General features: G+C 33.8%; 2 protein-coding genes across 3 annotated transcripts; one reads left to right on the forward strand and one right to left on the reverse strand.

Annotated features, from left to right (window-relative positions):
* Positions 1 to 3,522: 3,522 nt before the first annotated feature.
* LOC117918613 (protein trichome birefringence-like 10) lies at positions 3,523 to 10,639 on the forward strand. 2 transcript variants are annotated; one of them, XM_034835387.1, is made up of 4 exons: positions 3,523 to 4,340; positions 4,897 to 5,286; positions 7,080 to 7,238; positions 7,481 to 7,631. In XM_034835387.1, the coding sequence occupies exons 1-4, from the start codon at positions 3,907 to 3,909 to the stop codon at positions 7,518 to 7,520; spliced, it is 1,023 nt and encodes a 340-aa protein (XP_034691278.1). In that variant the 5' UTR covers positions 3,523 to 3,906; the 3' UTR covers positions 7,521 to 7,631. The 2 variants fall into 2 exon arrangements, with proteins under 2 accessions (XP_034691278.1, XP_034691277.1); XM_034835386.1 differs by lacking the exon at positions 7,481 to 7,631 and adding an exon at positions 9,454 to 10,639 and having other exon boundaries at positions 3,533 to 4,340.
* Positions 10,640 to 11,190: 551 nt separating this feature from the next.
* Positions 11,191 to 11,592, reverse strand: LOC117918244 (antifungal protein ginkbilobin-like protein). Its single transcript, XM_034834751.1, has one exon. It carries the CDS (start codon positions 11,590 to 11,592, stop codon positions 11,191 to 11,193), a length of 402 nt encoding a protein of 133 aa, XP_034690642.1.
* Between the last annotated feature and the right edge of the window lie 13,231 nt (positions 11,593 to 24,823).

Genomic DNA, 24,823 nt, shown 5'->3' on the forward strand with positions numbered 1-24,823 from the left:
GGAGAAAACAAAATTGGTGCTTGACTTCTTAAATGAAGGACATTGAGCATAATTGTCAAGTGTTACTTGGAAATTGGAACATCATGGGTGTGATTGGAAACTGTTCTTGAAAATTGTTCTATTTTTAAATAGAAAATAATTTTCTAATTTGGCAAACACATTTTTGTTTTGAAAATCAGTTGTTTTTTTTTTTTTTTGGGGGAAAAATTTGAAGAGTTTAGTAGAAGCTCTTTTCTGCATATTAGGGTTGAATGTTTTTGCAAGAGAGCTTACAAATTTTAGAAAGTTTAAAACCTTTTTGAAACGATAAATAGAATCTAGAACATTTTTAATAAGCATTTTAGTAAAGTTGGCTGCAATTGCCCTGAATTTAATAAGCATTTTAGTAAAATTGATTGGGAAGAGTGGTCCCGATAAGTAGTATATAGTCCTTTGAATCCTGCCATTGATGATACCCTAAATTTATCTAGTACTGGTTGTTGTGGGTTGATCAACACCGATGTTTGGATTCTCATAAAGAATTCTAAGGGTTTGACCATAGAAGGTTCCTCAATTAAAAAAAAATTAACTACAATTGCTTGGGTACACAAATGAAAATAATAGAGCCAATATGATAATATATTTCTATTTCTTTTAATTGTTCCTACAACCCCATTTGAATAAATTATATAATTTTTCAAAAAATTGTAAGGTACCCATTTAGGGTTATTACAAAACACTATTAAATATAAAGCAATGATGCATCTATATGACAAATGTTTTGAAAAAAAAATAAAAATGGTGCTTATATTAATGAACTTAAACATGGAAAAACATATTTTTTTAATTTATTCTCCAAATGTATTATATATTTTATTGAAAATTTTAAATTAATGAAAATTAAGTGACGATAGATACTGTAGTAAGCGACAAAATGCTTTAGGAAATTGAAAATAAACATAAATCCGAAAAATAACGGAGACATAAAGATTTCTTTTGATCGAACCGAGATTGACCCTTGAATACAAGTACATAAGGAAGCACAATACAAGCACATAAGGGAACTTGACCCATCAAGTATGAATGAAAGTCTACCTTAGTGAATCAATAGATAATGCGGATTGAGAATTCAATGAAATTAATTCGACATTAAAAGCTTGATGCAACTTTTTGAAAGGACTACAATAATATTGGAAAAAAGAAGAAGAAAAAAGTAATAATAATGTCATTGGCTCAACTTTGGTTCATTTTCACAGCCCATATTATAATCTTCTTTCACATTCCATGAGGCAGACACGTTGTGGCTTCTGGATTTGAAGCATCATTTCGTGTGGAATCTTCTTGGGTTATATGTCATTGACTTCAACCCCTGTATATGATTGGCCTTTCAGCGAGAAACTCGTGTTGTAGAATTATTACTTGAAGAATTTGTGTGTTTCGTGTTTGGTGGCTGTGAATAATAATAATTTTAAAAAAATTTTTTTTTGAAGTGATCGGCTGCAATTCTAAATGCTAAGAGATCGTGGGGATGAAGTGGGAGTTGAATTTGGGGTCTCATTCGTTGGCCTTTGCACGCTCAAATTTTATAATCCTTTCGTCTCCTTCTGAAACTGCTATAGAAAATTAGTTTGATGAAAAATTGTTTGGATGGTGGGAAAATTGAAATCTCTTTTTGGAAATATTTAAATATTAAGTTTTATTTGATTTTTTTTTTCTTTTTAAAGTTAAAAGTGTTTTCTCATAAGCCAAAAAAAGTATTGGGAGGCGAAATTTAGTACTTGTTTGTTATATTTTTTGAAATTTGTTTTTAATAATTATTTTAAATAATAAAAAATAGTTTTAAAAAAACATGATCTAGCCCATGTTTTTGTTCTTGTTTTTCTTTTATTTTCAAAAATCTGTGGAAACAATTTTTATTTATTTTTTAAAAATTATTTTTTATTTTATTTTATTTTTTAAAATTATTTCTAAAAAATAATGGCCAAATTTTAAAAAGTAATTTTCAACTTTTAAATGTCAAACAAGTTCTTAAATTTTAAAAGTTGTTTGGGTATTAGTAAAACTCTCAACTTTGGTCCGTGAAAAATAAAGCTAGAAGGAAAATTTTAAAATAAAATTAGTAAATTAATTTTATATATTTAAATTAATTTTATTTAATTTTTATATAATTTAAATTTTAAATTATTTAAGAGTACATCAATTTTTAATTAATTTTAATTATATTTTAAAAGGTAAGTGAAATATTTCAAAATCTTTTTCCTAATTTTTTTTTTTATTATTATAGGAAGATCAATCATTTTCAAATTTAATATGAGACATTCTTTATTTAATTAAAATTTTTGTAATTATCTTATAGCTAATTAAAGCAATTTAAAATTAAAATTCCTAAATAATAATAAAAATATTTGTTAATTTTTATTAAAAAGGGAATATTTTTTTATAATTTATATAAAAAATTAATATTTAAATCAAATGAGTTGTTTTTTACCTAATGGGACAAATGAAGATCCTGTGTAGATTTGGTGTTTGCTGATGAAATCTCTTTGTAATTATATTTCACACAAAGTCAGAAACTAGGAATTTTGCAGGAAAATTTTGGGGATTTGTGAGTTCGTACAACTGGCCAGAAGGGCTCCAATTTGTTTAAGTCACATCATTTTCCATCAAAGTCATTTTCCATCCTAATCGTGCTAATCCAAACAGGCTTTGATTTTTCTATTTAAAAATTTTCCATCTGCCGGCCCTGCATTCATTTTCCACCACCCCACCCTTGCGGTCCACAAAAAATTATTTTTCAAAATTAATTGTTGTTTGGATGAGTGGAAAGTGACCAAATGTCAAATGAAACACATGCCCTTATCTCTTGAAGAAACTTTAAATAATAATTTTATATGTCCATCCATGGGAAAATTGCTACCTTAAACAAAGTTGATGGTAACCCTAAACCTAGCAAAACCAGATAGCACTGGTTGGAAAAAAATTGGTTGAACAGCAGAGGTAAGTTATCCCAATTATAGGAAAGCATTTTCATAAGAGCTGGAAAACCCCAATAGGAAAATAATATATTTTTCATATTTATGAAATTATAAAATTCAAAAATAGATGTGGTAAAATTACCAAAATACCCTCATCCTATTTTCTTCTAATTTTCAATTTAAGATTTAAATTGATACAAACTAGATGAGGAAATAAAAGCATTTATGGTGAATTTATGGGCATGGGGCTAACTGCAAGTTAAATGGTAATGGGTTGTTACAAAGGTGCCCTCTAAAGGAGGTGTAAAATCCAGAAATTAGGCAAGGGATGGAAGGGCAAATTGGGAAGAAAAACGCATTTATGGTTTCCTCTGACCTGGTTGTGACCGCTGTATAGTTGTCGGATTTGAGGTTTTGGCCCACGTTCTTCCCACTAAACCCACTTCCAATTTTGAAAAACCCCCCTGTCCCCTAAAACTAAGGGCCACTGCCCCTAAACCCAAACCGAATCCGCCCTTAAAAATCATTGCAATGCCCCCCACTTTTCGCTGTGTGTGAAGAAAAGGGCAGTTTCATTTCTCTCTGGGACTGGGGGGAGAGGTATACCCACCATTATTGTAGAGATCTGTGTACATTAATAATGGATAATGTGGGAGTGTGATTTGTTGTTGGGCCAAAGGCAATGTACGAGTCTACTTAGGCATGAATGCTGTCGTTGTTGGAGGGCCCACCTCCATTGCTACAGCACCATCTTCTCATCTTGTGACTCTGCTTTCGTTCTCTAATCTTCTTCACTATAAAAACTGAAGAAACAAACCCCACAACCCAAAAAAATCCTTTTGGAAAGTTTTCTTTTCTTTTTCTCTTCTTGTTTCTTTTTTTTTTTTTAGCCTTTTTTTTTTTTCCTAAGAGGATGGATGTATAGGAGGGAGTGGGAAGGCTTGTTTGGAGGATGACCCGCATGGAGTTCTTGAAGAAATTCAAGCGCTTCAATCCTCTTGAGTCGTCTCTGGGCGTTCTTGGCTTCTTCCTCGTTGCTATATGTTTCATTGGATGTTTCTTTTTCTTGGATTACCGTTCTGTCAGTCGGGGGCTTCGCACTCGTGCCTTGCCTGGGAGGCTTTCTTGGCTGGGATTTGTTGAGTCGCCGTTGTCCTCCCCGTCGTCGTCAGAGGCGGTTGTCGATGTGCTGCCGGGGTTTCTTGAAGAGGGTGGTGACGGGTGTAACGTGTTTGATGGGAACTGGGTTTGGGATGAGAGCTATCCTCTGTATCAATCCCAGAATTGTTCATTGCTGGATGATGGGTTTCGTTGTTCTGAAAATGGTAGGCCTGATAGTTTCTACACCAAGTGGCGCTGGCAGCCTAAGCATTGCAACTTGCCCAGGTCTGTCCATTCATTGGTTTTCTTTTTTCCTTTTTTTAATTACTCATGTTCTGTTTGATTGCTGAGAAAACTGAGGACAATAAAAGAAAACGAAATATCAAAATTTCACCTTTTAATCTACTTCATAATTTTATATCTTCGGATATATCATCTGTTTTGTTTTATCTTAGGCTCTGTTTGGTTTCTGAAATCATGGAAAAAAAAAAAGAAAGAAAAAGAAAATGAAAGTTTTGAATTTTGAAAATTTCAATGGTTGGAAACTGACAGAAGGGAAAAGCTGCATTCAACTAATCCCTGGAACCACTATTTTGGGCAGAAAAACGAGTTTCTTTCTGTCTTTCTCTCTCTCTCTCTCTCTTAATTTTCAAAAAAAGAAAAAGAAAAAGAAAAACAGAGCAGTTGTACCTTAATTTTTTAATTTTCATGGGTTTGTTCTGTCAGTAGCAATTTTTATTTTTATTTTTTAATTTTTTAAAGACTTTAATTAGGAAAAAGAATAGGAAGAAGGATGTTATTTTGGTCTTTTCTTTTTTCCTTAATTCTATTTTGAATACAGATTTGATGCAAACGTCATGTTGGAGAAGCTGAGGAACCGGCGGGTTGTGTTTGTTGGTGATTCCATTGGAAGAAACCAATGGGAATCCCTTCTTTGCATGCTATCTTCAGCAGTTTCCAATAAGAGTTCAATTTATGAAGTGAATGGGAATCCAATCACAAAGCACACTGGGTTCTTGGCGTTCAAGTTTAGTGATTTCAACTGCACCATTGAATACTACAGAGCTCCATTCCTCGTAGTGCAGGGCCGGCCTCCACATGGAGCTCCGGCAAATGTGAGAATAACTCTGAGAGTGGATCAAATGGATTGGAGCTCCAACCACTGGAGAGGTGCAGATATCATGGTTTTCAACACAGGGCATTGGTGGAATTATGAGAAGACGATTCGGGGGTAACTATTTTCTTTTTTGAAAATTTTCCTCTGAAGTTTATATTTATATTGGTTTGTGTTTTTTTTTTTTTTCTTATTTTTATTGTTATTATTATTATTTTTATCCTTCAAGAAATGAAATAGATAATTGATTTATTGAACAAATTTATGAAATCAAGCATTTGGATGAAAGAGTTCTAAAACTGAAGATGAGCAATAAGTTTAGGGTGGTTAGTTATTTGATCAATTTAAGAAATTTATCCCTTGAGGTGTCGTTTTCCAAATACATATTCACTTGGTTCTTCTTGATAGAGGAAAAACCTAGGATAGAAGACATGTAGCTATTGTAAGGATAATCGGCAGTGAGAGAAGCATCGACTTACTTTAGGAGCCAGCTTTGATGTGTATCTTTTTGCACTATTCATAGATGAATCGGCAAAAAAGAAAATTGAAGGTACAAATTGGATCATAACCAAAAGACAATCATGAAATCATGATATGTTATATGATTACATCTCTGATTAGACTAAAGAACAGGGTCGATCAGATGGTTGAGATTGATGTGTATCTTTTTGCACTATTCATAGATGAATCGGCAAAACATCTAGGCTGTGGTTCTTTGGTGTTTGTTTATTTGCATATAACAGTCTTTGTTGATGAATGTGGAGTAGATGCAAAATCAGAAAATTGAAGGTACAAATTGGATCATAACCAAAAGACAATCATGAAATCATGATATGTTATATGATTACATCTCTGATTAGACTAAAGAACAGGGTCGTTCAGATGGTTGAGATTGATAGCTATGATACATTGTAGAGCATTGCCATCGTAAGGTTGAGTGACCAAGAAACCAAATGCTCAAGGAAGGTAGCCTGATATGTGGAATGTCGGTACTGAGGTGGATGAGCAGAAAGGCCAAGGGACAAAGGTTTAGATCCGAAAAAACCTTCAAGTGTTGCAATAGTTGATAAGTTTGCTCATCTCCAGAGAACAGTGACTATTGTGAGAAAAAGGAGATCAGATTTCTCAGTTGCTGAACTGAAAATATGGTAGGCTTAAATGATAAAGTAGAAAGGGTTTGCAGATGAATCCTAGTCCTCTACTCTTAATCTAGAATAAATGCTATCAACACCACATCCAAAAATTTGTCTACCCTCCTATAAAATGGAAATTGTCTACCCTTTTAGAAGGACACATTTCTTGGATATCAACAGTTGGGCCAGAAACTTTGCAATGAACTTATAAATTTTCCCAGAAAATCTAACGGATTTGAAGTCCTTTACTACCTCGTGGCTCTGCAAACTCCTCAAAACTCCTTTTCACCAACCAAACCTACCCCCTCCTTGTCCAGAATAAATAGTGCTGGAAAAGAAAATCCACCAACGTTGGGCCTATCTCTGATAATCTGAGTATTAAATTTTGAAAAACACTGAATGACCTCATTTTGTTTCTGTTCTCCCTGGGTTCCATGCGCCCTCAACCAAATCCTACATGCTTCCTCAATGAGCATCTTGTATCCTATGGAAAACTTTCTATTGCACTTCCCTTCTTTATCCACTAGGCTTCTTGGTTTTGCCTCCTACTTCATCTCCAATTCAATCAATCTTCTGTATTCCTCTAGATTTTTGCACTGAAACTCTTTCAACGGCCCATTTCCCTTTCTATTGTAGCCCAATTTCTTGTTATCCTCCAGCACAGTGGCCTTTTTGTTTGCATGAAACGTTTGCTTGATGTTTTGTTGGGAGCTAAAGTTGCTATGAACCACAATAAGCAAAATGCTTTCTGACTTCAATATTTGTTTTTTCTCACAGGGGTTGTTATTTCCAAGAAAAACAGAAAGTGAAGATGGAGATGAGTGTAGATGATGCATACAAGAGATCACTTAAGACATTGTTGGATTGGGTTACTATCCATGTAAATATGAGTGAGACCCAAGTCTTCTTTCGAACCTATGCTCCTGTTCATTTCAGGTTTGCCTTATTGCTTTATTATTTAATTCTTTGTAGCCTTGTTAATACTTCCAATTTTGTCCATTTAATAATTTGTCACTGGTTTTGGTCTTGGCTTTTGAGCTTTTGAGGCTGTTTATGGTTTTTGCTAGTGCACACCCGCACACCTGCACACCCACACACCCACACAATTATGAAATCTAGCTTGTCACAATCACTTGATCCCAGCTTTGAGTTAATACTATGCTTCACATTTTTTGCAGAATAATATTTTTTAGCATTGATAATGCCATTAGAATATAGAAAAACATATGCGGATTTACAAACAGAACATGAGAACTTCTGTAATTGGTGGTTATTCCAATCATTTGCTGTAAATATCAGAGAGCTTCCCCAAGAAAGAGAAAATGTAAAGAAAGGTACTCGGTAAATCTTTGACCCCCTTAACTTTCCACTCCTAATCTCATATTAACTAGAGATCTAGGGCCTGTTTGGCAACACTTTTTTAGAATAGCTCTTAAAAACAATTCTCAATTGTTTTTTAGGAACAAAATTCTGTTTGGGAACTCAAATATGATTAATAATTTTTTTGACTTATGTACGATGCAAAAGTTTGTAAAGTACTATACACTTATGCACAATGCAAATGTTTCCAAACTATTCTCCATCTTTCAAATGTTATTCATAACGTTTTATAAAAAATAACTGAAAACACATCAAATTTGTTCTAAAAAGTAGCTTATTTTGAGAACAAAGTTGAAAATTTGTTTTTTACCAAAAGTTTACTAAACGTGATGCTTGTTGTTTTAGAGAACAAAAAGCTATTTTCAATAACAGTTATCAAACAGACCCTTAATGTCTACCTTTTTCCCCACAAAAATCTTCACATAAAAGCTCTTAGTGACTTATCTTCATTTTGCTTAGCTAGATTCCCTTGTAGATGACTCTTTATCCCATCTATGCTGTTTGAGGAGGGAGTTGTGGAAATGTACATCAGAAATGAGAAGTCTGAACAGACATTATTTTAGGCAAAAGAACATTCTATTAAAAAACACTAATCAGTATGAGGGAAACCCCAAGTACACAGGCAGTGTACAAAGGGTGCCAAAAGCCAAGAAACAGGAAAAGAGAACACACTAGTGCGACCACTCTTTCTTTGGTCCAGATTTTGTGTAGGAGCTGGTTACTCATCTGTGTTTGTGTTTGTGGATTGGGAACGGTTACTTATATAGTTGTCAGCGTTGAAACCATAAGTTCTACGTGCTTTGAAACATCTTTGCTGAGCTGAAACTTTACTGGTTATCTTATTAGATGTTTTTAACTAAAGCTTCTTGTTTTGAGTAGGGTTTCCATATTATCTTCAGTATTTATCCTGGGTATGTTACTGTCAACAGAAACTTTTTCAGAACTCTTGCAGTCCACATCTTTCCTTTTCAGTTATATTTTGACATGTTTTGTAGATGTAAAGATCCACTAATGTATTTTCACTTCTCTTTTTATTAAGTTTCAAAGCTGAATCCTGGAAAGGAGAAATCAATCTCACAATGACTTCTGTAAATAAACTCAAACAAAGCCATAGTTGAAACTTTTTGGGTGAATCATTGACAAAATTCCTCCTAGCTGGAAAATTATTAAAGAAATTCCTGAATGTGACATTTTTTTCATCTAGTGACTTAGTGTAAGTGTCATTTAATTTGCCTGTATAATTTTTGACATAAACTCAAACAAAGCCATGGTTGAACCTTTTTGGGTGAATCATTGACAAATTCCTCCTAGCTGGAAAATTATTAATGAAATTCCCAAATATGACGTATTTTTTTCATATAGTGACTTAATGTAAGTGTCATTTAGAGTCTGTTTAGTAGTGATTCTAAAAAGTGTTTTTGACCTTCTTAACACTAATTTTTTTTTTTTTATCTTTCAAGCATTAGGAGTAGAAATGCTTCCTAAAATCACCAAACAGACTCTTAGGTTGCCTGTATGATTTTAAAGGTTCAAAAGTAGAGTTTTTTTTTTAAATATTATGATGAATATTGAGAATATTGTATGAGTGTTCAAGATTCCTGAATTTTTATTGACTAGACTTCTGGATTGACTGCAAGTTTTCTCTCTTTTCTTTAACATTCATTGCTTTTCTTTCAAATTCACTCGAGTGGTTGGCAACTTGTTCCCTGTTTTGGATTTATGACATTATACAGACATGATAATTTCTTCATAAAATGGTTGAATTCAACAGAGGGGGTGACTGGAAGAGTGGTGGTAGCTGTCACTTGGAGACGCTCCCTGACATGAGTTCTTCACCAGTTCCACCTGAAACATGGCCACAATTGGAAAATGCTTTTGATGTGTTATCAGATCACTCAAACGAGCACTCAAACAATTCACAAGTGATGAAATTGGATTTGTTGAATGTGACACTTATGACATCTCTGAGGAAAGATGGCCACTCGTCTGTGTACTATCTAGGGCCTGGGCTTGGACCAGCACCTCTCCATCGGCAAGACTGCAGCCACTGGTGTCTACCTGGTGTTCCTGATTCATGGAATGAGCTCCTCTATGCCCTCTTCCTCAAGCGGGAGTCCATCCGCACAAGAAATTCAACATCAACACAAAATTCAACAGAGCCTTCTGCAGCTCAGGTGTGATAGTTAAAGAAAGCTTTCTCATCACACAAGCATTGATGGATTCAAACTAACAGTAAACATCATTAACTAACCAGCATTGATTCTACTACTTCCCCAGTTAAAGGAGGAAAAGAGATAAAAATTTTGAACAATAATGGAAACTGCTAGTCTGGTAGTAACAGCCAAAGAGATATCAAACACATAGCTGGGAGTTGGGAATGCCTCCTCTCTGACAAATGCATCTCTGGTTTTTCCAATGACATAACATAGATCGCCCAAATACAGTGCGGATTTGCTAGAAACAAGAAAAATCAACCTATTTTTACTTGTTGCTGAAATAATTGCCAGCACTCGCTGTTATTGGTGAACAGAGGAACCCGAGAACCTGAGAATTTGCCATTGTTGGGTGGTTTGTAAACATATTCTTGGCATTGAATTTTAGAATTCACTAGATGCTGGTGGTGGTAGTTGAGTAGGGAAGGATTCTGGAGGTGAATTTGATGGTTGAGAGAAGATGCACAAATATCCATAATGCGTCATTCTTTGGAAAAAGGGAAATCTTCTGTAACTTAGCAATCATCTATTATTTTTTTCTGTATATAATAACACAAACAGCTGGAATTTCATAGACAGTCCTTTATCTATCATGACTTAGGGAAGCAGAATTTTGTATTCTTTTCATTTCCTTGTTCTGATCTTTTTGCTTTGTGGACTCATCCAAACCTTTGGATATGCTACATCCATGCTGTATGATTATAAATTGACAGGGCACGGAGAATCAACATTTTAGAATGCTAATCCCATTCCCATATGTGATACATGATTTATATCAGGTGAACTGCCCCATTTTCCTACTGATGAACATAACTTCTGTTTCAAGTATTTGTTTTCTGGTGGAAATATAACCAAACATAATCTGAAGGTTGGTTTGATCTGTGGCGCTTCTGCCTCTTTCACACAGATGTTGTGAACAGGGGATATTCATAGCAAGTCTTGTACCAAGCCCCATAGGGTTGAATGGATTGGCTGTACGAGATCTAATGTCTCATTTTTAGAAATTGAAGAACAACATCCACTGATCAAATTGGGAAGTTGATCATTTTGACCCAGAAGTTTTCTAGTTGATAAGTTTTGGTTTTATTTGTCGGATTATTACGCGAATTTTTTTGCTGATGTTTCTATTGCAGAGCTCCAAACCTCTGCAACAGAGACCAAGACTTTAAAATAAGAGAAAGGGACAATAGATGTAGATAGTACACAATAAAACAGATAAGGATGTTCAAATTCTAGTGGCAGATGACACACCCAAAACCCAAAAACATTATCTTCTTTCTGGAGACCATGACTGTCTAATCATCAAAGGGGTATTGCTCATACCTAATTTGACAATCATGGAGGACAGCTCGAGCTCCGATCCGGTTATCGCAGGTTCCAAACATGGCTGTTTTCGCCGAACCGAGACATGTAGAGCAGTCCTTGCTTGTGAGATTTTGGCTACAGGAGGCATAGCCATAAGCAAATGAATTGGGATATGGAGAGATGCTGTAGTAGTTGTGACCTTTCCTTTTGGGCGTTTTGGCCTCTAAATCTTCAACAACATAGGTCAGACTAGTAGCAAAAGGATCCCCTTTTGTGTACCCTCCCCCATTGCACAGGATGAGAGTCACACTGGTGTCTGGGTCACTCCTCACTGTACCATACAACCCCAACAATCCAATTACAAGTATCAACATGTTTGACAGAGAAGCCATCTTCTTCCTTTCTCCTTTCTCCCTTTCCCCTTTCCTCTCTGATTGAAATGAAGTCTATATGAGTTTTTTTTATTAGGTTATCTCATTGATTTCTTCATCAAGTTTTACATTGTCTTAAGTCTTTGTCTTTTCCTTAATCTTTTTGGGCATTTAAATAATGTGGGCATATTCTCAGCCTGATCTGGAACAACTCCTTTCACCAAATGGCCACTTCTTGAACCATTAATGGAAGAACAATATTGTGCCCAAAGCATCCTCTGTTCCGCCATGGAACAGAAGGTAGAATGTAAACAAAACCAAGGCACTGCAGATGGGGAATTTGATCCGAAAGGCCATTGATCACAAGCAGGTTCTGGATACTTTCTCAGAAGACATGGGCAACAAATGGCCATGAACAAAGGCTGACATGCCCTTTACTTTTGATTTTGAGAGATTCATTCAAACTTATTTGGTGGGGTTTACTGTATTGCCATATCTAAGCTTTTCAATTGTGTAATCTTTGTGGGTCTATTAAGAAGAATTGCATAAGATGAAGCAGGAAACCCTGAAATTTATTGAATTCAAATGGTTGAATGAAGCTTTGGTTCTTTTCCCATTTGGGATGTAATGGCCCCATTCTTTGTGTGATCATCAAACCAAAAAATGGCTTTGACGATCATATACAGGGCTCTTTGACAGGCTGTCTCAGGGTTACGAGGGCTGATGACAATTTAAATCAAACTGTCAAAATCTATGAGATATTACATATGATGGGGTTGATCAATAGAAGCAAATTGATGAGTGCTACATGCTTGTCTAGGTGACGAAGACTCCTTCAAGTGAAAAGATGATTGCAACCATCTCTGTACATAGGTGATTGAAGACACCCTTCATCAACTAATTTGAAGTATTCCTCCAAACATATCCTACAATAAATGGAACAAGTTATTTCCACTTACCAGCCTTGGAATCCTAAAAATCAAATATGAATGGATCTCCAGTGAGAATATTTACCATCAATGGAGCAAGAAAGAGTTTGTAGAGGCCACAGAATTATGGAGGTTCCACTACCCTACACAGGATGGATGCATAAGCTTGTGAATATGCAGATGCCAAAACCATCCCAATTGTTGCAAGGCGTTCATGGGCTAGTTGTGCGATCGTTTGTCCATACAAACCAGATACCGCTACTAAGGCTGAAGGTGAGGAAGAATATCATGGCTCCATAGTCAGTATGACTTCCTAATGCTTGGGATCAATCCGATGGAGCTTCCAATAGCACCTATATCGGGTAATAACCTCATTTCAGATGATTAAAAGAGTCTACTACATATATAATATTAGAAACTTCAAAGCGGAATATCACAATAAACTCAACAATGATACCTAATTGATGAAAATCATGCAATACTGTAATTTTTCTTTTTGAAAGGAAAAAAAAATGTTAACCATCATCAGGACTAACCAATTATTTCTTATTTCTTTATCGACCCAAACGTGCCAATATTAGCATTGAGATGTTTTAGAATTGGGTATATATACACGTTTTAAAGTCATCAAATATAAAAGCTATTACAACCCATTTCCTATGTGTAGACTGTGTTTACCTTAAACTCAATGATCATTTTCAACTTCAAAAATTATATATTTAATTAAGTGGAGCTCGCTACAAAAATAGTATCAATCCACAAAGAACCAGAGTTGAACCCAAGCAATTTGATGTCTTTGAAATAGGCAGACAATTTAAAGTCGTCGAGGTTTATTGAGTTTAGACTAGACAATAGTTACTCAAGAAAAACTAAGTTGTTATAGAATGATATTAGAGCTAATTTCAATCTTGATACGAGACTTTGTCTATTTGAATGCATAATCCTATAGGTCCGTTAGACATAATAAGGGCATTGTGCTTGCATCGAGAGTGGTGGTGATTGTGACATCACACATTGATTAAATAAATAAGTGTTTAATACTATGTATATGGTAGACTCTTTTATATTGCATAAACATGTTTTAAAACAGTGAGAAAATAAAACAAATAATATCCACACATAATTAGATCAATCTCCAACCCTAGTAGTGAGCTACTCTTAATTGGTTAAACACATTTAAGGGAAGAAATTCTATGTGTTTAAAGTTGTGAGGATCGAATAAACTAAAGATGACAATATAGTAGAGAGCTACTCTTAATTTGAGTATACCCCAGTGGGAGAAGTTGTACACATCTAAAGTTGGAAGAGTCAAAGCAGTATATATTTAAAGTTGGGAGGGAGTGCCTTAATACAATGAAATTTTTTTTTGATACTACATATGTAACGAGTTGTTCTTGATTGGGCAAATGAGTTTTAAAGTTGTGAGGGCTTGATTGACTTATAACAAATAATATCTACAGGGAAGGAACACTTCATTATGAAAAGCCCATTACAACTAAAGGGATATTTAGCAATGCAAGTAGCTACCAAAGCCATCCATCCCTCCTTGGAGAGGGGGAAAGCACTTGAATCAGGCAAAACCAAAAGCCTAAAATTTCAGGTCTATACTCAAATCAGACAAAACCATATACCATGCACCGCTTTGCTGAAAATAACTTCTCTGGTATCAAGCCATGATCATGACTAGTTGCCGATTAGTTAACAGCCCAACATTTCGATATTCCATTCACATTATTTTTCTGGTGTAGTCGCCAATATGACGTTAGAAAAAGCGAAATCATTTTAGGTCTCGACCACTGAAAAAACGCACATCAAGTGTTCATAATGGACCAGCAACCAACAAGCTTATCAAGAGGAACCGAATCAAAGTTCCGGAGTCGATGGAGCAAGTAGAGAAAGGTATATGTAGGTGAGGTCACAAGTGATGGGGCTTAAAGATGGTGTGGTTTAAATCAAACACACTGTTTTTACAGAGAAAGTTAATGACCATTGCTATTTGTCCCCACCGATATGGCCTAATACCTACCAAATATAAAGACTAGCTACCATGCCCACACCAATGGGGGTTGCCGACCCCACCAGTTTCTTCAGCTAAAACTGCTCATGCAATAGCCCAAAACACCCCCCTCCACTATCCTTCCAATTCCAAGATCATGGAAAAATTAATGAGCAACTTTTTAGGGAGTTGATGATTCTTGGAAAGTCTTAAAGAAAAAAAAAAAAAAAAAGGAAAATAGTTTCATCATATTGGGGACTTTGTATGATAAGGAAATAAAATAAAATATAATTAAAAGTTTATATTTGATTAAATTATATAACTTAAAAAAAAAGTGAAATTAGTTTAAAGTATCATATAGAAATAATTTATTGACTTTACGATGATGTTTGGCTCTTAGAAAGTATATAAAAAAAAAAGTTAAGAAAAATCATTTTCTCATATTATGGAAAATATGAAAAAAAAAATCAAATATAATTAAAATTAATTTGAAATTTATATATTTTAAAATTATTTAATCTTTATGATAGAGGAAAATAAGTTAAATGAGTTTAAAGAAATATATAAAAATAATTTATTAACTCCAAATTTATTTTTTATTAGTTTTGTTTTTTTTTTCCTTTTCCTTGTATTTTCTCTCAAGTTTTTCAAAAATCAAACGTTGTCTGTATCTATTTTTTTTTTTTCATTTTATTTATTTATTTGTACTTTCTTGCCTTCATATTTTCCTTCAAATTTATCAAGAACTAAATAAAACTATAATGAGGTAGAAACAAAACCAAATTGCTCATTACTGCAATAGTTATGAAGCCCAAATGGTATTCTCCTCAATTTGAAAAGAAACAAAACCAAAGCAATGACTTTAATACTTTTTTTTAGAATGGTTTTCTATGATCTTCAAAATAAAAACACATAGGAAAACGCGTTTAACAAAAAAAAAAAAATATATATATATATATATATATATATATATATATATATATATATATATATCTATAGTTTTTTGTTCTTAAAAAAAAATGGATTGTTTTTTAAAATTTTCTTTTTTGTTTTTAATTATTTTTACTTATTTTTGGAGGGTTATTTTTTAAATAAATTATATAAATATGAAAAATGATTAAAAATGAACAACTACCTATAAAAATTATTTTTAAAACATACTAAAAAAAAAAAAAACAAGTTAAAAAACTATTTTTCGAAACTGTTTTACAAAACACTTTTCAAATAGAGCAGACTCAATTATTAAACGAAGTGATAGTAAGAGGGAGTGAGAAATGACATTTCTTCCCTAGAGGAACTCCATTCTCATTTGGAACAGATCTAAAGGTTGAGCTCACTGGGTTTTCCTTTTTGTTTTCCCTTGGATTGAACTTCACTATCTTGCTGAGAATATGAGCTACTGGAAAGCAATTGTATATACATAGCCAACCTGTGAAATGTAGAAAATGTGAGGGTGACAAGGGAAAAAGAAAAAGTTTATATTTTGTGTAGGCATTTATCTAGATTTTGATTCTTTTGTGAGTTTAGTGACCATAGTGGAATAAGTTGCCTTTCAGGATTTTACTCTGATAAGCCAATATGGAGAATGGTCTTGTCGCAATACCCTTGATGCCTCCTCACTGCAGAATTGGCATGTATGGTGCCTAAGGTACTGAATGCTAAAGTGCTATCATGCAGCTAATGAATCTCATCTTGACTTCCAAGTTGATCAATTAGAGTAGCACAATGGCTTTTGATCATCCCACTATATATAGTTAAGCTATTTAATTAATTTCCCATTAGGGAGACCAAATTCAACAGACTAACATGAAGGGTTTTGATGTGTAATCCATCACTGATCAGACCGTCCTATCATGCATGTTTTCTGGAGAAATCAATTGTATATTATGAGTGTATACATGTGATATCTCATATCGAATAAAAGAAAAGACATGACATCCTACATTGAAATGGGAAAAAAGTACCTAACATTATATACTTAAGGGCTCATTTTAACCCTTAAAAACCCATTTTAAAGTCTTGATGACCTTTTACTTGCATAATCGAGGGAGTATAGTTATAATGCAGGTATATTCATTGTTTGGTCTTCAAGAGCCTTGAAGATTTACAGTTATAGAGCCTTTGAGGAACCGTTATTTTGACTGGGAAATGCTTTGAAATAAATCCGAAAGAAGAGATGTAAAGTGGGTGGATAGTGTAATGAGTTGATGGGGTTGAAAGTTTGAAAAGTTTGACAGTACTAACATTAGTGATGATTAATAGAAAATGACACCACCTACTTGCCTAGTGGGGAGTATGATGTGTTGTGCCACTATCTGCTGTCTGTTACGTGATTATGTTGGCTAGAGACTTCTCATTGTTTAGTTTGTATTTTTTTTTCTTCTTATTTATTGCTTGTAGCAATTCTATGCCTTTGTCAAACGTGATGATCAGCTAGATTTTTTCATTTGATTGATATAGCGCATATAAAGCAAGAGAAAATCACTTTACCCTACAGATGATCTCCATCTTCCTGAGTCAAGAACATTGTCATCAGATGAATCCAGCAGCCTGTTCCCTCAAGCGCAGAGAACTCGTATGAAAACTTCTATTTGGCTGGGTTTGCTATTTTGAAATTGAAGTCATGCTTTGATGGTGTACAGTACTAGTTTACTAGAAAACTAATGGAGAAAGTCTCTTAGAGTAAGATGACAATACAACAGGTTTGAGACAGGTTATCCTTAGGACCTATCCCATTTATTTAAAATAATTTTCATCATCTCTCTTTAATAAAAAGTTTAAATAAAGTGAGACAGGGTGGTACAGAGTCTAGATAAATCTCATCACATTACTATCTCTACCCCATAATCAAGGAAACTTTCTTTCCTCATTATTGAAACAAAAAATAGGACCTGATCACACGATTCACACCCTAATTATAGGCTTAGGCTCCTTGACTCTTTTATGATGTCTAAAATGAGTAGCAAGTAAAGCATAAAGCCTCTAGAGTTGGCCTTTTAAGAGAAAATCAAGCCCATAATCCATACTCTAATGCATTGATTGGTGTGGTTAGAACACTTTTATATTATCACCTTTTTTCTCCTTGTTTTCTTAAGTAAAGACGAAAAATGACCACCATCTTTTAGATTTGACATTGTTTTTAAGTGGTAAATCTAGAAAAGGCAATAGGAAAAGTAAAGTTTTTTGTTTTCTTTTGCCTATTCCCCAATTGCCACATGCCCACTTTTGTCAATGTTTTTGGTCCAAATCAGACTTATATATCAAATCATTCCTTTTTGCCCCTTGGGAAGGCCGAACCAGCCCTCACTCATCCAGTGGAGGCTCTCTATTCTCTAATACAAACACCTCTTATGTCAATTTTACAAAGTAAGTGGATTATTAGAGCTATGACTCCCTCTTTTGTTTCTTCCCAGTATAAAGAATTAAACCTCCCCTCCCCAATACCTTTTCCATAAAAGAAAAAAGAAAAACAAAAACCATTATCATATATGATCAACCAATCAAGATATAGTAACCTTCAAACTTTGCTTATGATGAATGAGGTGGTTGGCCTCTCCCCCTCTTCAACCATTGTTATATATGATCAACCAATGGAGATCACAATTTCTAATTAAACTTTTTGTTTAAAAATGAGGTGGTGGGTCCTAATTATCGGACATGTGGAGGTTTCTTCTCTTCTTCTAGTTGTGAAATCAGTGCACTTAGTCCAAAAGAAGGAAGAAAAGGAGTTCCACCATTTCCTTATTTTTTTGTGCGTACGAAAGTGTACGATCGATGTGGTCTACTTTCAAACACAAATGCGAACCAGGTCCCAAAGAGAATATAGAGATAATGTGATTGGAGTTCTTGCTTATTTTAGGTAGGTAGGTAGTTGGGGTGTTAGCGTGCATTTTGGCCGGTGGGAAACGTTTCCTTCCACGAAAGAGAGGAAAAGAAAAAAGCTTTTATGGAAAAATACACGCATATGACCAGTCAAGTTGTACATTAGTGAGATAATGGAACTCCTAGCTATTTGGTTAATCTTCCTTATAATAAGTGCTTCCCATACCACGTCCTCGTTGATAACGATGGAAACCGATTCATATGAAAGGCTAATTTATAATACCTTTCTTTATGCTGAGATAGAACAGTCCCAATCACAGAGAGTTCTAGTGCGTTTGCTGCTCATTTGGCTATTGGTAAAACATCTATGTCACCCATGTAATCCACAGGAAAATCATCCTTCTATCATCCATGCATAGCAGAAGTACATATATTTTAGTAGTTTGATAAAATCTTACTTCTCTTTTCAGGTTTTTGGGCGCAAAGGACATGGAATTGAGCTTGAAGAAGCAAAGAAATTTGTCCTACAAATTAATGGTTAATTTCCCACATAGAAATTAATCCACATATGTACAATAGAATGCAGCTATCACCCAAAAACTGGCTGAACTTGATGTGTCTTGTCTACAAAGCACTAACCCATGTTTATGTCATTTCTTGTCCAAGAAAGAAAAAGAAGAAAAAGAGTACTGCTAATGATCATGTGGTGAAGACTCTCTCCATACACTGCACGAAAGAGGCCATGGATCCCACCAGTCTCTACGCGTAAGGCAAAGGACTATGGAGAATTTTTGGATGCAAACCTTGTCTGATGCATACAACCTTCTACATCAAATGATAGGGCCAGGGTTGCAGTACAAGTGTATGGCCACTTTCCTTGTTGCATACTGATATTCATATTTGTCATGTTGGGGTTTGGGGGGTCCGAAAGCGACTGGCTAGCTAGCTAGCTACCCTTTGAGATATAAGTTTAGAAACCACACCCATAATAATATGCTATAGCCCATAACTGTAATTGATTTTATAGAGAATTATAGAATTACCTTAAAATTTTAAGGCTAGCATTTTGCTTTATGGTCAGCTTTTTCTTACACATGAGATCCCAATGGGCTTTGAGCCTAAAGAATCCAAAACCTTTAAAAATTAACACTCAATCTGATACCATATCAGGAATCAGCAGAAGAATCTTTAGTCTTTAACAAACTATATATGCATATCAGCTACAAAAGTATCCCTTCACTCTTTGTAAAAGTGTAAAGGTGTGTATATAATCTTGAAATGAAGTTCTTTCCAGCCTTGATCCTGTTGTTTCATGACTGGAAAAGTATGACTATACCCAACTGCTCCACTCAAGAAATTAAGGGCTCATGTCATCTAGACATAGTGGCATAGCAATGGTGCTTCCGGAACAAGAGATCCTTTATATGTATAAAATATGGGGAGGGTTGGAAAGAACTGGAGGGCACTGTAATTGGTCTGGTGGGTGACGATGCAGCAACTATGCGGAATACAAATGGCCCTCCCTCCCCCCACACGTCCTCATCATGAAAGGCAATATTTCTAGGATATTGTAAAGCTTGGTTGGTCTTGGTAGACCAATTAATTATATATTTATACACGTGTGTGTATATATATATATATTAATTGGGTCAGTTTTTAGGTGTACGGATGCTTTCCGTGGCACGGACTCCATATACATCTCCTCCTGATTGCGCTAGGGAAGATGGGTGGTTGGCTAGTGGCTGCACTATATTATATGTTCAAATTGTATGAGGAAGGAACTAAACATGGGAAAGAAGGTTCTTCTTCTAACTCGAGAACAATTTAAGTCTAGAGGGCATGTTGAAAAGGTGTTAAAGGATGCAAAAGAGAGAATTTATTTGGATTCTTTTAGTTGTATTAGGTAGAGCATATATATCAAGTACAGTGTTGAGAGATGGAACAAGGATTATGGCTCATTTAAACTTTGATGAGAGGGGAGTGTTTGAACGTATATACCTTAGATTTTCTCTCATCATTTACAGAAAATGGAAGAGAGATCCATCCACAACTGCACTATTTTTAGTTCTCTGAATTGACTATGCGGTGAAGATGATCTGTCAATTGTCAGGAAAATATGTGTAACATCCCAATTAACCATCCAGGTCGACTTCAGAATGGTGTTGCTCAATCCACATCAAGGAGAGATGAGATAAATCAGCTGGGTTTTCCATATTGATTGATGGAATTCCTTTTTGCATTGTTCATTAATGGACGAGGCATTTGCAGACATGTGCTACATAGAGTTGACAGAAGAAAAGTAATGTGAACAACTTTAACCCTTTCTTAAATCACCAAAGATTAGTCCAAATCGTGATTTGATTATGAAAAGAGTGTTCCTTTAAAGCGCTGAAAGTGTGCCTAAATTTGGTTTGTTTTAAATGGCTAAACACACTCTCTAATATGATGTGTGACATTCAGCAATGAGGAAGTTTCCCCATGACTCTAGACAGGTATTAATTGGTTGGTAAGAAAGTGATAGAGATAATGTGAGAAAGTGTCCATAAAGATATGGTAAGGAAGTGATTGAGAAAATGTTAGGAGAAGGCTGGAGAGAAGACAAATTATAAGTGGAGATTCCACTATAATTCATACAACTCACTTGCTGCAGCAATGCCTAAAGAAAATTGCTTGGTCTTGACTTTTGTGATTCATACACAATACTGGGAAATTTAGGTAGGGTTTTTGTCCCAAGCACTTCGAACTTTGTGGCTCAATATCACAAGTTGCTTAGTGTGCATCGTAGGGATGAGCATAGTTGTTGCCCAAATGCTGGGAAAACATGCTCAAAGCACACAAATATGTGGTCTAGGTAAATAGCAAACGTGGTTGTTAATGAATAGTCTAAGACCAATCAAAATTTGGAAAATGATAAACTATTCTAATGGTATCTATCCAAATTCAAATCTAGACCGTTAAATATATATAATGAAATTTAGACCATTGGCTACGAAAGTATAAATAAATGAGATTAAGATATAAAAATATAAATGGCAAGACTTGAAATTATATACATGACGTATTGTCTTCCCAATTCTTTTTGTTATCAAGAGAAGTTGAATTAGATTTTTGATTAGAGCTTTGTTAAAGCACAAAGTTCGAGTTCCACTACCTAGATATAGGAGTTACTTCGATATTAGAACTATTTGATTAGATTAATTACGTGGTGATGCAGTAAGTGCCAAAGTTAAATTTATTAATGTTTTGTAATTCCTGGTGCCAGCATTTGCATACCAAGATGGATTGCACTCCTCTTTGTGCACAAGTAGCTTACATATGCATTCAATTAAGAGCATTATCCTATGGTTCTGAAAAAAGAAGCGCATTATCATATGAAGATAAAACTTATCCCACTACCATCGTTCCATGCCTGATATTTTGAGGTCAATAGCATTGAGATGGAGCTGTGTCAGGCATGCCACCTTGTCCCCGTCCCATGTCGTCTAATGATCATAGTTCATGCATCTCATCTCAATTACCATATGTAGCTGATAGAACCATTAATATTTTTATTATGCAATAAAAATTACATATATATAAATTACCAGGACCAGTCTAATTACAATTACCTAGTGGAGCTTCCATGCCTAGACCGTTTTGTAATTATAAAAAAAGAAAAAAGAAAAATCCAAGTGTAATTAATCTACCTATGACCGGAATTTCATTGGATGGTTGGATGAATTTTAGACGTTGGATTGTAAAGTTTGAATTAGTTTTATTACTCTTCAATATTATAATATTTTTATATTCCTTTCATTAGTGGATTTTTGGGTGTTAATATACTCGAAGAATTTAAAAATCACATCAATTGTTGAATCACGTTGAAATATCTTGTCCTTTTTTTTTATTTATGCTCAAGCATGATTGCGTTAAAATATCTTGTCCTTTTTAAAATATATAAATATGTTTATTCCATATTGATGTTCTTGATTTTCCAGTTTTAGTTTGAGGGTTTGAAATGGCAGAATGGATCGAACCTGATGATGAAGTCAGGCTTAGCTAAGCTTATTTTCCGGGACTCCACGACTAAGCTTGTTTTGCGGGTGTTTGATAGGTTGAGTTGGAGCAAGGTGAAAAAAGACTTGTTTTGCGGGTCTTTCTACTATCTACTTTTTAAAATAGTAATCAAGTCTACTCTTCGTTATGGGCAAAGTAGAAGAATATATTTTGAAGTTGATTTGGGATTTTATTCTCTAATTATTCTTTACATAACTCGATAATATTACTAAGTATCATTTTCAATATTAAGTACTTGAAGTTTATCTCTCATGGCTTTTTTGTATTAATTCTAGTTTTGCATTATATTAATGAAAACTGACAAATTTGTTGATTTAGGAAATATTCTTAAAGAAAGATAGGGTAGATTGCAACACCTTGCTATAATTCAATAAGTAATTCTTAGTAGGAAAATAGATAGAATACTAAATGAACAAAATCATCCATTTTGGATGGTAATTAAATGACAAATTCTTGTAGAACAACGATAAAGATTTCTAAACATTTTATATTTTTTTGGATGCATTGAAATTTTGGTGCAACAATATGATAACCCATCTCAATGCTTAAGTCACTATCGATATCTTAGGTGGATGTGGAATTTAATTAATATCAATGCTTGAGTCATTATCGATATCTTAGGTAGAAGTAGAATTTAAATCTTGGAACCAGAAAAGGAATCCAAATTAAAACTAATGATAGCAAGAGAGACCATTTCAATGAAAGTCTTCCCTTAAAGGACGGACAAGACTCAGATTCACAACAAGAGTACTATAGATTCTCACGCTTAGGGTCTTAACATCTATAACTTTTATTTATTTATTTATTTATTTATTTGTGAAAAAATTGTTGAGAAAAAACATACATATTGTGACATATGGTTTAAATTTGTTTCAATATAGATGATTCGTGTTGGTATCCAAAAACTTGTTAATCAATTTTTTATTTTTTATTTTTAAATTTAAGAATCTCAATGGGGAGATTTGTGATCAAGAATGCAACTTGGAAGTCAATTTACCGTATAAACAGCATTAAACACTTTGTAAGACCAATATCATTGCTAAGCATTCATATGAAATATGATAAATCTAATAATTTCTAAAAAACGTTTGGTTTTCCTTTCAATCACATATGCATGAAACTTGTTTGATTTATAATCCCTTAGACTACTAAACCATTTAGAAAAAGACCTCTAATGCAGTTTATACAATTGCAAATTAAAAAGTTTTAATGCAAACACCAAGTTTATTACTACCAACCATATTATAGAAAAATATGAATAACCTCGCTCTATTTTGAGTTTCAATATAAAGTTAAGTAGCTAAAAAAATTCATCAACAAATATCAAAATATTTAAAACCATCATAAGAAAATTAATTGAGGTCTTTACAAATGTGAATGAATTAACTTAAAAGATTTAAGCTTTATTTTGATCAAATTTTATGAAGTTAAAATTTCTTTTTTAAACTCAATATGAGTTGTTATATCTATCTGACTAATTTTATTCAAGGTACTTATGACTTCGACTTCGATTCGAGTTCATATTTTAATTAAAACAAAAATAAAATAAATAAAAAAACTTAATAGAATTAGATGTTAAATGATCAAGTAGAAGATAAGTATCTCTCAAAAAATTAGATGTTATTATCTAAGCATTATATACCATGAGAATAAATTAATGTCTTTGTTGGGATTTATAGTCTTCACCAATATTTTATCTTGTGGACCAATATCGAAATATCACATAAAAAAATAAAAAATAAATAAAAAATCATAATCCATTCTCTTAGTGATGGGAGTAGACCAAGTCAGATGAAATATAAAGAACTTTTGAATTAGAATATTACTGAAAAAAAAATTATTTTTTATGATGAAAAAAGAGGAAAAAAATAAAGCACCATTTAAAATAAAATTGTCTACTTGGTACTAATTAAAATCTAATAAATATACTGGCTTATTCACTCTATGATCTATGACACATGAATCAATAACCTAAGTGGCATCACCGGCAACTTGAGTAGAGGAAGAAAAGTCAAAGGTAAAAAGTTTCAAACCTATAAAGGTGTTGAAGAAGAACAAGTTAAAATTGGCTTTCTCAAATCAAACACTTCTTTTTCATTCCCAATTTTATTGCGATGGCTGTCTACAAAGAAGGTTGTCTTTGATGTTTTCTATTTTTTCAAGAAAAGTCTTAATTTTTCTTAAAATAATTATAGTTTGTGATTTCTTTCTCAACCTAATGAATAATATGGTAGAAAAAAAGGAGTGGATTTAAACAATACTTTATACCATAAAATAGTAATGGACAACTAAAAAGTGCAAGGTGCAAAATGGATTTATAGAAATATGAGGCAAATTACAAAAAAGAAAAAAAAATTGTTTGCTTCGGTTGTAATAATGAATACCGTTCCAATTTTATTATCATTGGTTGTTAGTTGAAATTAACCATTATTTTATATGGGTGTTAAAA

This window comes from Vitis riparia, chromosome 7 (genome assembly GCF_004353265.1).
Source record: "Vitis riparia cultivar Riparia Gloire de Montpellier isolate 1030 chromosome 7, EGFV_Vit.rip_1.0, whole genome shotgun sequence".
In the NCBI taxonomy this organism is placed as follows: Eukaryota; Viridiplantae; Streptophyta; class Magnoliopsida; order Vitales; family Vitaceae; genus Vitis; species Vitis riparia.

Coding starts and splice junctions, on each gene's coding strand:
- LOC117918613 (XM_034835386.1), top strand. CDS start 3,907: ATGACCCGCATGGAGTTCTTGAAGAAATTCAAGCGCTTCAATCCTCTT. Junction 4,341..4,896: donor AAGCATTGCAACTTGCCCAG/GTCTGTCCATTC, acceptor TTTTGAATACAG/ATTTGATGCAAACGTCATGT. Junction 5,287..7,079: donor TATGAGAAGACGATTCGGGG/GTAACTATTTTC, acceptor TTTTTCTCACAG/GGGTTGTTATTTCCAAGAAA.
- LOC117918244 (XM_034834751.1), bottom strand. CDS start 11,592: ATGGCTTCTCTGTCAAACATGTTGATACTTGTAATTGGATTGTTGGGG.